This window comes from Diabrotica undecimpunctata, chromosome 8 (genome assembly GCF_040954645.1).
Source record: "Diabrotica undecimpunctata isolate CICGRU chromosome 8, icDiaUnde3, whole genome shotgun sequence".
Lineage (NCBI taxonomy): Eukaryota > Metazoa > Arthropoda > Insecta > Coleoptera > Chrysomelidae > Diabrotica > Diabrotica undecimpunctata.
Window position 1 is genome coordinate 27282200 of NC_092810.1, and position 13271 is coordinate 27295470.

General features: G+C 33.9%; 1 protein-coding gene across 1 annotated transcript in view; it reads left to right on the forward strand.

Moving 5' to 3' along the window:
- Window positions 1–8928: 8928 nt before the first annotated feature.
- Window positions 8929–13271, forward strand: part of LOC140447327 (para-nitrobenzyl esterase-like) — a 47930-nt gene continuing 43587 nt past the window's right edge. Inside the window, exon 1 of the mRNA XM_072539926.1 lies at window positions 8929–9059. Within this exon, the coding sequence (XP_072396027.1) occupies window positions 8988–9059 (72 nt within the window). The 5' untranslated portion in view covers window positions 8929–8987. The remainder of the gene's footprint in view (window positions 9060–13271) is intronic.

Genomic DNA, 13271 nt, shown 5'->3' on the forward strand with positions numbered 1-13271 from the left:
GAAAAAGAAGAAGAAGAAATGGATATGTACAACTGATTGGGAAGCATAAATATTAAATTAAATCCTGGTCCAGATGGTATTCCAAGAGGTTTCAGGAATTTTCCCAGAAGCTTGGAAGACAAGTAATATTAACCCTATTCTTAAGAATGGTAATAAGACAGATATTAGAAACTAGAGGAATTCTAATGTGGTCACTATTTAGTAAGGTATTTGAAAAGATTCGTGAACCGATGCATTAAAGGGCGGAAGTGAAGTACATGATATTTACATCGATTTCACTAAGGCGTTTGACACACTAGGATCATTCTATATTAATGAGTAATTTATCGTCTCTGTGAGTATTTGGTTCTCTGTCCAGTTGCATTTTAAGCTTTTTATTAAATCGCCTTCAAATTGTTAACAGAACAGGTATTCTCTTAAAACTATTGAATGTCACCTCGGGGGTTCCTCAGGAGAGTCACCTCTCAACAACTTTTTTAACTGTTTTATTCGACCAATTTTCGATTATAGTTATCATTTATATGGGTCTGCGTCAACAGGACATCTTAATAAAATTGAAACCCAAAAATATAAATGTTTGAGGCTATGTCTTGGTTACTTAAAATCTACTCCTATTAGTATTATTGAAATTGAAGCTAAAGAGCCACCCCTTACACTACGCAGACAGTTTTGTACAGATAAGTTTGTAGCTAGAGCTATATCAAAAAACTCCAGCTATTTAAAAAATATATTCGTAACTTGAATATATTAGACTTAGCCATAAATATTGGCGTAACAAAAAAACTCCCATATACGTTGAAAGTTATAGGAAACTAACAATATTTGAAGAACAATTGTATCAAAATAAAATACCACCAATTTATACACAACCTCCTAAGACTCTCTTCTCTAAGATAATAGAAACATATTATATAGATTCAAATCTTCCAGGAAGTATGATCAATAAAATAATTAAAGATAAGTGGCCTGCATTTCAATATATTTTTACTGACGGCTCCAAAATTCAAAATAAAACGGGTTGTGCAATATATCACTGGAATTCTGATTACAAAGAATCATGTCGATTGCCCAATGAAGCTTCAATATACACTGCCGAACTATCAGCTTTATTTCTTGCGTTAAAATATATATTGGTATCTATAACTATTGGTATGAATAATTATATCATTCTGACTGATTGTAGAAGCATTATGGACAAACTCACTTCTATCAAAACCACAAAAAACCTAAACCATATTGAGATAGAAATAAAGAAGTTACATTATGATATTATTTCCGCAGGTAGCTCGATTATTATTTGTTGGGTAAAAGGACACTCTGGAATATTAGGAAATGAAGAAGTCGACAAATTAGCTAAATCTGCAGCTTTAACCAAACATAATATAAACAACATACTTCTTCCAGTAGCAGACATAGATAATATCAGTAGAAAAAACTGCAAACAAAGATGGCATAGTTTATACAACCAAAGTACAACTGGAATACACTTTAGAGCTTGCCAACCACTAATACCCAATGAGAGATGGTTCAAATATGAGACAAATAGGTTATTTACAAAAACAATAAACAGAATAAGATCAAACCACGCACTCACTCCTGCATACAAACACAGCATAGGTATTACTGATAACCCATATTGCTCCTGTGGTACAGTGGGAGATCTGCAGCACTTTATACTGGAGTGTGGACAGTACAAACAAAGTATCAACATGATGTATGAAAAACTGATTGGGCTAAATAAAAAATAGTAATTTTTTATTATATACTGATAATTTTATGCATTTAAAAAAATTGACAATATTCAAGACTGCAAACTGCTTCAACAGAATTTAAATAGATTTTTGCATTGGTATCAGCTAAACAAACTTTCCTAAATAACAATAAATGCTGTTATTTGAGTTTCTCAAAACGCAAATCTCCTCTAATTTATGATTAAACATTTAATAATAACTTGGTCAATCATGTTATATACATAAAAGACTTAGGGTTACTTTTGATGGATCTCTAAAGTTTAATACTCATATAAATACCATTTGTAATAGAATCCTTAGACTCCTGGGTTTTATTTTAGCAGATCTTTAACAAAATTTTCCAACATCTACTGCTTCAATGTTTTTTAGTACTTTCTATTCTGGAATATGCATGAATGATATGGACAATATATAGTGATGAGTATATTACTAGAACGGAAATAATTCAAAAAGCGTTTCTAAGGACTGTTGCTAAATGCTCCACTTCTTAAGGACATGCAGAACTTATTTGGATTTATGTTTCTTATATAAATTATCTGATAATATATATATTATCCAGAAACTATTAGCTCTGTGAATTTTCTGGTACTTGCAAAAGCTATCCTTAGTTCAAATGCTTTCAGATTTAATTCCATCGTACACTCATGGCCAATAGTCAGCTATAACTAATAGAATTTGTAATGAATTTAACAGTATACCTGATATAGATTTATTTGGCTGTGCACTTAATCAACTAATATTGAAACTGCATCCATAGTCACTATTCATAATTCACCCTATGCCTAAAACTTTTTGTGACTTTTTATATATGTTTTATATTTATATATACATCGGTTTAGAACGTCTTTCGACGTTGTCCGATACCTAAACACCATCTCTTCCTATCTTCGCAGTCGTTTGTTGTTAAATTTCTTTCGCTCATGGACTTGTTTACGCCGTGTTGCCATTCTAATCTGGGTCTTCCTCTTTTCCGTCGACCTATCGGTTGCCATTATATTACTTTTTTGAAGAGTCTTGATGCTGGCATCCGTTGAACATGATCATACCACCTTAATTGTTTCTTTTCTATATCTTGAGTTATAATTCCTTCTATTCCCATACGTTGTTTTATTACATCATTTCTGATTCGGTCTCGTCTGGAAATACCTAAAGATCTTCTCATTGCATCCATCTCTACTGCTTCTATTCGCTTTTTGTTCTTTTCACTAATTCTCCATGTTTCAGCGCCATAAAGAAGAGTAGTTTTAATCATGGTCTCATATATATTAAATTTCCTTCCTTTTGTTTCATTCATTCATTATTCATTCATAGATTCATTATTTGTTTAAGACAAAATACGTTATCGGTGCACGATCTTCCTGCACGGAACCCGCTTTGTTCTTCCTCTTCATTGTGCTTATATTCTTTCTCGATCATATTTCTCAAAATTCGTCCATACAGTCTGCTCAGGGTGCTGGTTACCGATATGCCTCTATAATTATTACAATTCCTTTTGTCCCCCTTTTGGTGTATTGAGGACATGTATGCCGTTCTCCATTGTTCTGGTACTGGGTGTACATTTAGACACTGATTGATCACATAAGTTAATATTTCAAATAGTTTATGAGTTCCATTCTTAAGCATTTCAGCATAGATTCCCTCAGGTCTAGCGGATTTACCATTCTTTAGGGTCATTACAGCCTTCCTTACTGTTTCGATGTCTACCCTCGCTTCCTCTCCTTGTATATGTACTGACTGTGTTGGGGAGTTCGCTAGGTATTCTTGTCTTGTCTCTGTCAGCAAGCTTTCATAGTGATCTTTCCATTGTCTTGGTTTTATGGTGTGTATGTGTGCTTTGTTTTTTCCTGTATTTTTTACTGATTGTATAAAATTCCATACCTCTGTACATTGCTTCCCTCCGATGTATGTATTGATTTCTTGACATTTCTGATTCCATGTTTTATTCTTTTCTTGTTTTATCATTTTTCGTAGTTGTCTATCGGCTTCTTTGTAAGCTTGATGGTCTTCAGTATTTTTTGTATTTAGCCATTTTAGATTCTGTTCTTTTTTCTGTTTTACCATATATTCGATTTCTTCGTTCCACCATATTTTGTTACTAATTTTGTTTTGCTGTGTCCCGAGTGTCTCCTTAGAGGCCTGGTGTAAACTAGCAATAATATTCTAGAGAATATATGTTTTATATTTGAAGCGTTTATTTGAAAAACAACACTTATCCAAAAATTAAAATTTTGGCAAACCAAGAGAAATGAAACTAAAGTCTCTACCGCAATGTAGGTATGGATGTCCTCTTATTGGGTATAAGTGTGTTATGTCTGATGCTAATTTGAGTACATGCACCAAGATATATGAAATGCGGATAAAGATGTAGTTTTTGTTCTGACCTGGACGACCATCAGAGAAAAACTATATCTTATCCATTTTACCGAGTATATGATCCTTTAGATAATAAAATATCATGGAAATTACTTCATTTTGACCACGTTCCATTGTGATAGGTATACATATGGACATCATTGCCTCTGATGTCGTGTACACCTCCAGTCTCAGTGTAATATGACTTTGGCGGCCTTTGAATGAAGAAATGTGAGCTATTATGTCTTTTATGTCAGCAGGATGTGTTTTCTTAGGCCTATTTGTAAGCTTGTCTCGGACATCTTTTGGAGAACATCTACTCATTTCTAAGCTATTTCTAATTCGACGGATCTGCATATCAGTAATACCGAAATTACTACGAAGAGCTTCGGCACAAATACTTTCGTCTTTTTCTGGTAGTCGAATTTTATACATAAAAGAAGCTACATGTGGTGGACCTTGTTGATCTCAAGCTTTGTTTGTATCTTCATTTTCACTGTCACTAGTAGTACTGTGGTTAGGTAAAGCAGCTTGTGGAATACGACTGCGTCGTCTCTGGACAGGAGCAACGCTAATGAGGCTGGATAAATATGAATCCCGCTCATCTTTGGTCTTCATATTATTTAACATATTTAGTAAGTCAGAACGTTGTTGCTGTGTTATTTCATAGAAGCATTGACGTTTACCCCTACAACCAATATTGAAGTCATAAGCATTGAGAAAACAACTTGTTATTATCGAAAAACTTACATACAGTCATTCCCTGTTGTTCGATCTAAAACATCCTTATCACCTTTATGCGTTTTGTGAGCAACTCCATGTATTTTAGCTTGCTTTATGGTTTCCTTTCGATAAACTTTTCTTTTCCGTTTTCGTAGTTGATCTGTAGTTCGAATTTTACAAATGATATCGTCTATAATATTAAGGCGCGTCCACACTGGAGCAACATTTGGCAACTTGTAGGAATTTTATGTTGCAACAAGTTGCTAAATGTTTAATTTATTAAACTTTTGACATAAAACAAACTATCCTCACTAGTGCAACAATGTTAATGAATGTTTGAACTTGTTGAATCACAAATTCAGTTGATTACAACATTCTGTCCATACTGCTGTAGTTTTGTGACATGATAGAGGAAGACTTATTAACTGCTACCGCGTGCTTTCTAATTTTGTGTGGTGATTCACGAAAACGGAAGCGTAAATGTTGGGTCCGTCCAAGTTTGAAGAAAAGGGAAAAATATGGTGGAAAGGAAATATTATCGGATTTAAAGAAAGATGACGTTTTATTAGAACTTCGAACCGATGGGTGCTTCAAAAATTTTTTGCGCATGAGTAGTTCAGATATGGAATTTTTGCTGCAAAAAATTGCACCAGTGATAAGAAAAGCAGATACTAACTGTAGAAAGGCTATACCTCCACAAGAACGATTAGCTGTAACATTGCGCTTTCTGGCAACTGGAGATTCCTACAGCAGCTTGATGTATTTATTTAAGATTTCGAAACAAGCTATCTCAAAGATAGTACCAGAAGTATGTGCTGCGCTAGTAAATGCAATTAAAGACCAAGTTAAGGTAAATAAACTTTATTGTACTTTTTCATTGATAACTTTAGAAGTTTTACATGTTACTTAATTGAAATGCCTCTGCGAGAATGTTTGAGGAACCAAAAGCAGTAGAGGAGTCTGAAGAGTTTTGTATGTATGTCTCCGCTGGTGATATAGCTGGTGTGCTGCAATACGATGAATGTGATTGTGGTCTCGTGGAAGGTTGCATTGATAAAATTGGCTCATATGTGTTAGTTGATTGTGGCATTCCATAATCATATTTACCCATACTTGCATCGAACAAAATATTACCTATAAGATGTTCTACAATATTTTGTGCGCAGGTGGTATTAAAATCCCTAATTTTACACGCCATATGTTCTCCAAATACATCGAATTTGTCTCGCTGTCGTTTATTTTGTATGTCTTGAATTATTTTATATGCCTCTTCTTTTCGAGCGTTATCATCGATTTTTCTTGTAAGTGTTTGTGTGACACGTCTAGTTTTATTAGGGTGTTTAAATTCATCAAGATTTGTGCTGTTCGGATTTTCCACGGTTTTTTTACGAGGCTCTTGAGAGGATTTGTTAGATGCCGAAGGCTTCTCACAAGCAGCGTTAGATGTTGATGGGTTTTGAGAACCATCGTTATACAAGTCTTTCATGCCTTCGTTGCCATTTTCTGCATCTTGAAATTCTTGGGTCTCATTTCTACCTTCATCACAATCTGTTACTTGTGAATCATCTAAATCCGTTTCGGAGGAAGAGTCATTAAGGTCATCCTGAAAAGAAAAATACATTGTATAAAATGTAAACACTACAAAGTAGGAGAACGCCTAATATTACAGTGATCTACATTTTTAGCATAAGTAATGATATCTTTGTATTTCAGATGCCTGAAACTGCTCAAGAATGGGAAACAATTACTAATGGTTTCAGTGTTCTTTGGAATTTTCCAAAATGTGTAGGCATCATGGATAGCAAGCACATTGCAATACAAGCACCAAAAAACAGTGGAAGTGATTTCTTCAATTACAAAACATTTTTTAGCATTGTTCTGTTCGGCGTAATGGATGCTAATTGCCGATTTTTGTATTTTTATGTAGGCTCCCAAGGGAGAATATCTGATGGAGGAGTTTTCGAAAATACATTATTCAAAAAACTATTAACTCGCTGCAAACTCAACCTTCCAGAATATAGCTCTTTACCAGGACGTGAGAAATTAGTCCCTCACGTATTTTTAGGGGATTATGCCTTCCCATTATCACCAAATTTACTGAAACCCTACCCTGGGGCGCAGGGCAAAGGGTCTCCCAAAAGGATATTTAATTACCGTCTCAGTAGAGCGAGAAGAATATCAGAAAATGTTTTTGGAATGTTATCTTCGATTTTTAGAATATTTAGAAAACCCTTACTTTTAGAACCAGAAACTGCAGAAGTTGTTGTTATGGCTTGCATTTACTTGCATAATTTTTTAAGGAATAGTTCAAGATCTAAAAATTCCTACAATCCCCTAGGTACATATGACGGTGAAGATAACGATACAGGACGTGTTTTAGAAGGATCGTGGAGAAGAGAAACTCAGAGTAATACATTTACTTCATACAAGAAAGTTGCACGAAATGCATCAACTGAAGCAAAAGATATTAGGCAAGAGTTTGCAGATTTTTTCGTTACACCTTTGGGGATGGTGCCGTGGCAGAATAATTATTGAATTATAATTCATGTATAAATTGAAATTGCCTATTTATTTGTTTGAATAATTAATAACAGAAAAGTTAATATCTAAAAACATTGTGTGTTTACTTACCACGTGCTCAGCTTCACTTTCCTTGCATGGGCGGACTTTGTTTTTGTCTCGAAGAAATACTAATGCATCGTAGGCAAACCACTTGGAATGAAACTGAGCGCCTGCTCCAGATTTTTTCATGCTGCGATATTTTTTTTGCTCTCTATAAAACTGAGCCACCAAATTACGGATTTTTCTCTTTGCCTCTTCCTGAGATGAGCACCCTACAGCTGAACAAACTGCATTCCATGCATCATTTTTTGATTCTCTGCATTTATATTTAACATTTTTAGGATTCCAAATACATGGATGTTGTCTATAATTGTCAATTAAATTTAAACAATTCTCCGAAGTCCACTTAAACGCCATCACTAAATATAGACGCGGCGGTCTGTCTACTGTCTAGTCACTCAATTTGCAACAGGTCTCAACTCGCAACAATCCGTCCACATCGAAGCAATGTTGACAAATGTTTCACTTTGTTTCATATTATCCTTTGATCTTTACCGCTAGAAACGGATTTATACAACATACTACAACTTGTGTTGAATCGCAACACCAACTTTATGCAACGCAACACAACATATTCCAACAAATATAAACATTTTATGTTGTAACAATTTTTTGTTGTATTATGTTCGAAAATGTTGCTCCAGTGTGGACGCGTCTTTAGAGGTATTGTACTGAACAGTTTCCGCCAAGCTGAACTATTTTTCTAATACAAAGGAAGCAAATATCACCTGTTATTAACAAAGAACACACACAACTGATAAATTTATAGACAAGATCATTCACGCTTAGCGATGACCGCTGATGGGACAAGTGATGGTTTAAGAACAAACCGCATGGACATCTGATGTTTTTCTAAAACTATCCGAAGTTTACTACAGTCATCTGGGATTTTTACACAACTGAATATGTGAGGTCGATAAAGACAACATAATATGTATAAAGTCAAATTTGCAAAAAATGGACATGTGTTGGTTTTCAAATAAACGTTTCATTTTTATTCTACTTATTTGTATATTTAAAAATTTGTATAAATAAATAAATAAATAAAGAATATATTTTGATAAATGTGATTTTTGGGAAGTGCTTGTGTACTAAAATCGCCAATGTTTATTATTTTGATGCGTCCGTTTATTAAGTTATCTCAGGTGTGCCTGCCAATTGCAGTTCAACAAGGCACCCGATAATTCAGGTATTTATACGTGACAACTTTACAGTTGGTTTATATCGTTGATTACAATTTGATAATAGTGCAACCTTCACAGGTGTTTGCTCTTGGAAGGTAGAATATTTACAATAGATAGGTAATACAATTCATAAATAATTTTAAAAATATTTACATTTTATTGATGAGTATTCCTCTCAGCAATTTGGTGTGATTTGGATATCTGATGTATAGTGGAATTTCAAGAACCTCTTAAATATTAACAAAAATACAATCTCGTCCTATTTGCTTATCTCAAATTCAGTTTTTCTCCGAAAAAATTTTTAAAACAGATATAAAAGCGTTCATTTGTTATATATTTTTTCTGTCGTTGCTTTATGTACAACCACGAAATGGCGCATTTAAAACTGTTTATTATTTGTGTACTTATATTTTCTGTCCATAAAGGGGTGAGTATAAATTTTACCTTTTTTTTACTGGATCTATTGTTTAAAATTTCCTTAAAACCATACAAGGAAATTAATAAACCCGAAAAACTTAAATCAAGCAAGCATATCGTTGGATGCGATTATCATATTAGTGAAACCATTAGCTATGTCATTATGATGCATTGTGTTTAACCCTAGCTAATTCTTAGTTGCAGTAAATAAAAATATGTAAGCTTTTTTGAATAACATTTATATACACATATATATATATATATATATATATATATATATATATATATATATATATATATATATATATATATATATATATATATATATATATATATATATATATGAAATTTTTCTCCGGGGTTAACAAGGATTCTGAAAAGTGTTAAAAATAGCTTTGGCAATAATAACAACATTAAACTTAATGTGGCTTGTAGATCAGCCCTAACAATTAATAATCTTTATTCTAAGATAAAAGATAAGACTCCCATAGATAGGCTTAGTAATATTGTCTACAACATTCCATGTCTCTCTTGGAACAATTCCTACATCGGTCAAACATCTCAATTATTGAAATCACGTATTACACTACACAAAAGTGATTCCCGACTTCACCCTGACCGTTGTGCATTAGCCAAACATGTCCATTCCACTGGTCATCTCATGGACTATACGAACACTACAATTCTCCACCGTGAGAACAATAAATCTAAAAGAGAGTTCATTGAAATGTCTTATATTTTCCTTAACGATTTCTTCATTAATGTTAAGAGTGACATTAAGAATCTAAGCGATATATACCACTTGTTACTTAAATCAGATACCAAGAACAATACTATATCACAGATAACTAACTTGACTGATATATCCATTAACAACTAACATACCTTTATAATTAATTTTCATTAACAAAAAAAATATATAACATTCCCTTGCGTTTCTTAGATACATCTCAATAAGATGCAATAATACATGAACAATAGAATATAATTAAATAAAGAAAATCAAAATAATATTTCCCTATACTGGGATTTAATTTCATTCGTTTTTACCAATGAACCTTAACGACATAAAGATTCATAAGAACTACTGAAGTTGTCTGCGCTTGCGTTCTGGCTAAAACAGAACCTCACTTTTAAACTTTCTAAAAATCAAAAATTTAGTTATTGCCGACAATTCAAAGAATTACCTCCTTTTAAATGTAGTTACATTGGGTTTTTCGATTAACCTTGGGTAAGCCTTTACGTGTCAAGTTCAAAGCTACCATACATTTCAAACCTTAAAAAAACTTTTTTTGCACATAGTAACAAAAAACACCACTATGTTACTAGCAAAGTTTTTTAATATTCTAACTCTACAATTCTAAGTTACGGTAAGATCAATAATGTTTTAATAGATAATATATGGTAGCTAATTATAATTTATTCTCTTTCAGCCCTAAAGAAGCCAAATTAATTCTCTTTGGCGAAAACGTTCGGCGAAACAATTGATACACATTAGAGTCTTTCTTGCAGATTTCCCCAATATTTAAGAGTTTACTATATATATATATATATATATATATATATATATATATATATATATATATATATATGTCGGTTTAAAACTTTCTCCTACGTTTTCCGATACCCAGTTGCCACTCCCCTCGATTCATCCATAAGTCTTCTTCTATGTCTCTGTCTTTCATTTCTCTATTGATGCCTTCTCTCCACCTAAGGCGGGGTCTTCCTCTTTGTTTTTTCTACCGTGAGGGGTCCACATTAAGACTTGTTTTGGGAGACGTTCTTCAGACATTCTCTGTACTTGACCGTACCATCTGAGTTGTTGGGTACCAATATCCTATAGTATTGTATGTTTTACTTTTATAATTTCTCTTATTCTGTTGTTCGTTACTCTTTTTAGTCTAGATTTTTCAGCTGAACGTCTCCAGAAATCCATTTCCGTTGCCTCAAGTTTTCTCTTGTATCTTTCCTTCATTTGCCATACTTAACTACTGTAGGTAATTATACTTTAAATGATTGTGTTATATATATATTCTTCTTGTTATTATTAGATATTGATTGATCCCAAAGGATACTATTGGGAAGGGAAATTGCTTTTCTTGCTTGGTTGTTTTTCTCCTCAATTGTGTCGTCTACGTTGCCTTCTTTTGTGATGATCATACCTAAATATTTATATGTAATGCAATGTTTGATAACTTCTCCATCTTCCAATATGTGGTCCTGTTGTTTCCCGCCGGTACACACATAGTCGGTTTTTTGGATATTGACTTCAAGTTCCCATTTTTTACTCCTAGATTAATTTTCGAGTCATATACTCAATATCTTCATAATCTTGTACTATCACTAGTTGATCATTTGCAAATGACAAACTGTATATGCTATTGTTGTTAATTGGCATTCCCATATTTCTACATTTGCGCCTCCAAAGTTTTAGAGCTTGTTCTAGATAAATTTTAAATAATGTCGGGGAGGGACAGCAGCCCCGTTTTAGGTCTTTATTAATTTGGAATCCACTTGACAGATTATTTCCAACCTTTACCTTTGAGTTAGCATTAGCGTACAGTTCCTTCGTCGCATTTGATAAATTTATGCTTATGTTTGTTTTCTCTAACGCTTCCCATAATTTATAATGTGGTACGCTATCATAAGCCTTTCGTAGGTCTACATACAATAAATGTACTTGTTGATTAACGGCTATTTTCTTTTCAATAATCTATGTAATGCAAAACAAATGGTTAATAGTGGATCTTCCTGCCCTAAATCCTGCCCGTTCCTCAGCCTCTAAGTCTTTATATTCACTTTCAATTCTGTTTTTAATTGCGTTTTCGTATATTCTACTGGTCGAGTTTGTCTCTGACTGATTTTAGTATTAATAGGATAAATATTTTTTTTCTTTCTTCACCTTCTTCTCCTTTTTCTCAGCTTTTCCCGTTTTAGGGTCGCTGTTTCTTACTCTATTTCTTCTTCCGCCAATTTTTAACAGCTCTATACTTCATCCCACATAGTTTTTATCCCTACGGCTACGGCTGACATGACTAAATCATTGCAGTGTTTGTTCTTGAATTTTTTTTGAGACTGCTTTTTTTTAATAATGTCGTTTCTGTTGCTGTCCCGTATAGTCTTGCTTAACATCCATAGTAACGTTTTTATTTCAGCTACCTCCATCTTCTTTTCCTGGATCTTCTTTACAGGCCACACTTTACCGCCGTACACCAATTCAGGTCCCACCACACTCTTGTATATTTTTCCTTTCAGTCCTTCCCCGATTTTTCCATCGTAATGTACACCGCTTCCAGTTAAATCAACCAGCCTGTATCCTGTAGGCAATTTCTAGCATCTAGCATCCCATTTTCCGTTATGTAGGAGCCAAGATATTTAAATTCTTCTACTCGCCCTAGATTTTCTCCAAGAAATTCTACGTCTACAACCATTTCTCTTCCTCACAACCACATATACCCATTTTTGACCAGCTGACCTTAAGTTCTTCCTCTTTAATAACCCTTCTTAAACACTCCACAGACCAAGGAGCCCCCTTCCTTACTTTCTCTGTCAGTAGTTTTATAACAAGATTAAATAGGACTCAGTAAAGAGCCTTGATGCAAACCAACCATCACTAAGAAACTGTTGGTCAATCCGACAGCAGTCCTTATTTTGGTATACGCTCCCTCGTACATATCCTTCACGAGCCTTACGAACTTCTCAGAAACTTATTTCTCTTTCATACATCTCCAGAACTCTTGTCTAGGAACTGTGTCGTACGTCTTCTCAAGATTTATAAATATTAAATGCAGCTCTGTTTTCTTTTGGCTGTATTTTTTTATCAACTGGCTTAACGCAAACAAGGCATCCATAGTCCTCTTTCCTGTCATAAACCCAAACTGTTTTCTTCTACCGATGTCTCTCTCCTAAACCTTTGCTTTACAGCTCTTAAATTTTCATTGTATGCGACACTAACTTTATCTCTCTATAGTTCTTACAGTCCTGAATGTCCCCTGTATCTTTATACAATGATACCATCACACTCTCTCTTCACGTATTGGGCATCCTTTCTTCGTCATATATCCTACTCATCATTTGCCACAAAATATCAACCCCCTCCTCTCATAAAGCCTTCCAAACCTCCACAGGTATTCCATCGGTTCCTAATGCCTTAGCGTTTTTTGTCCTATTTAACGCCAAGACAACTTCATCTCTCGCTATCCCAGGTATTACATTCTCATTT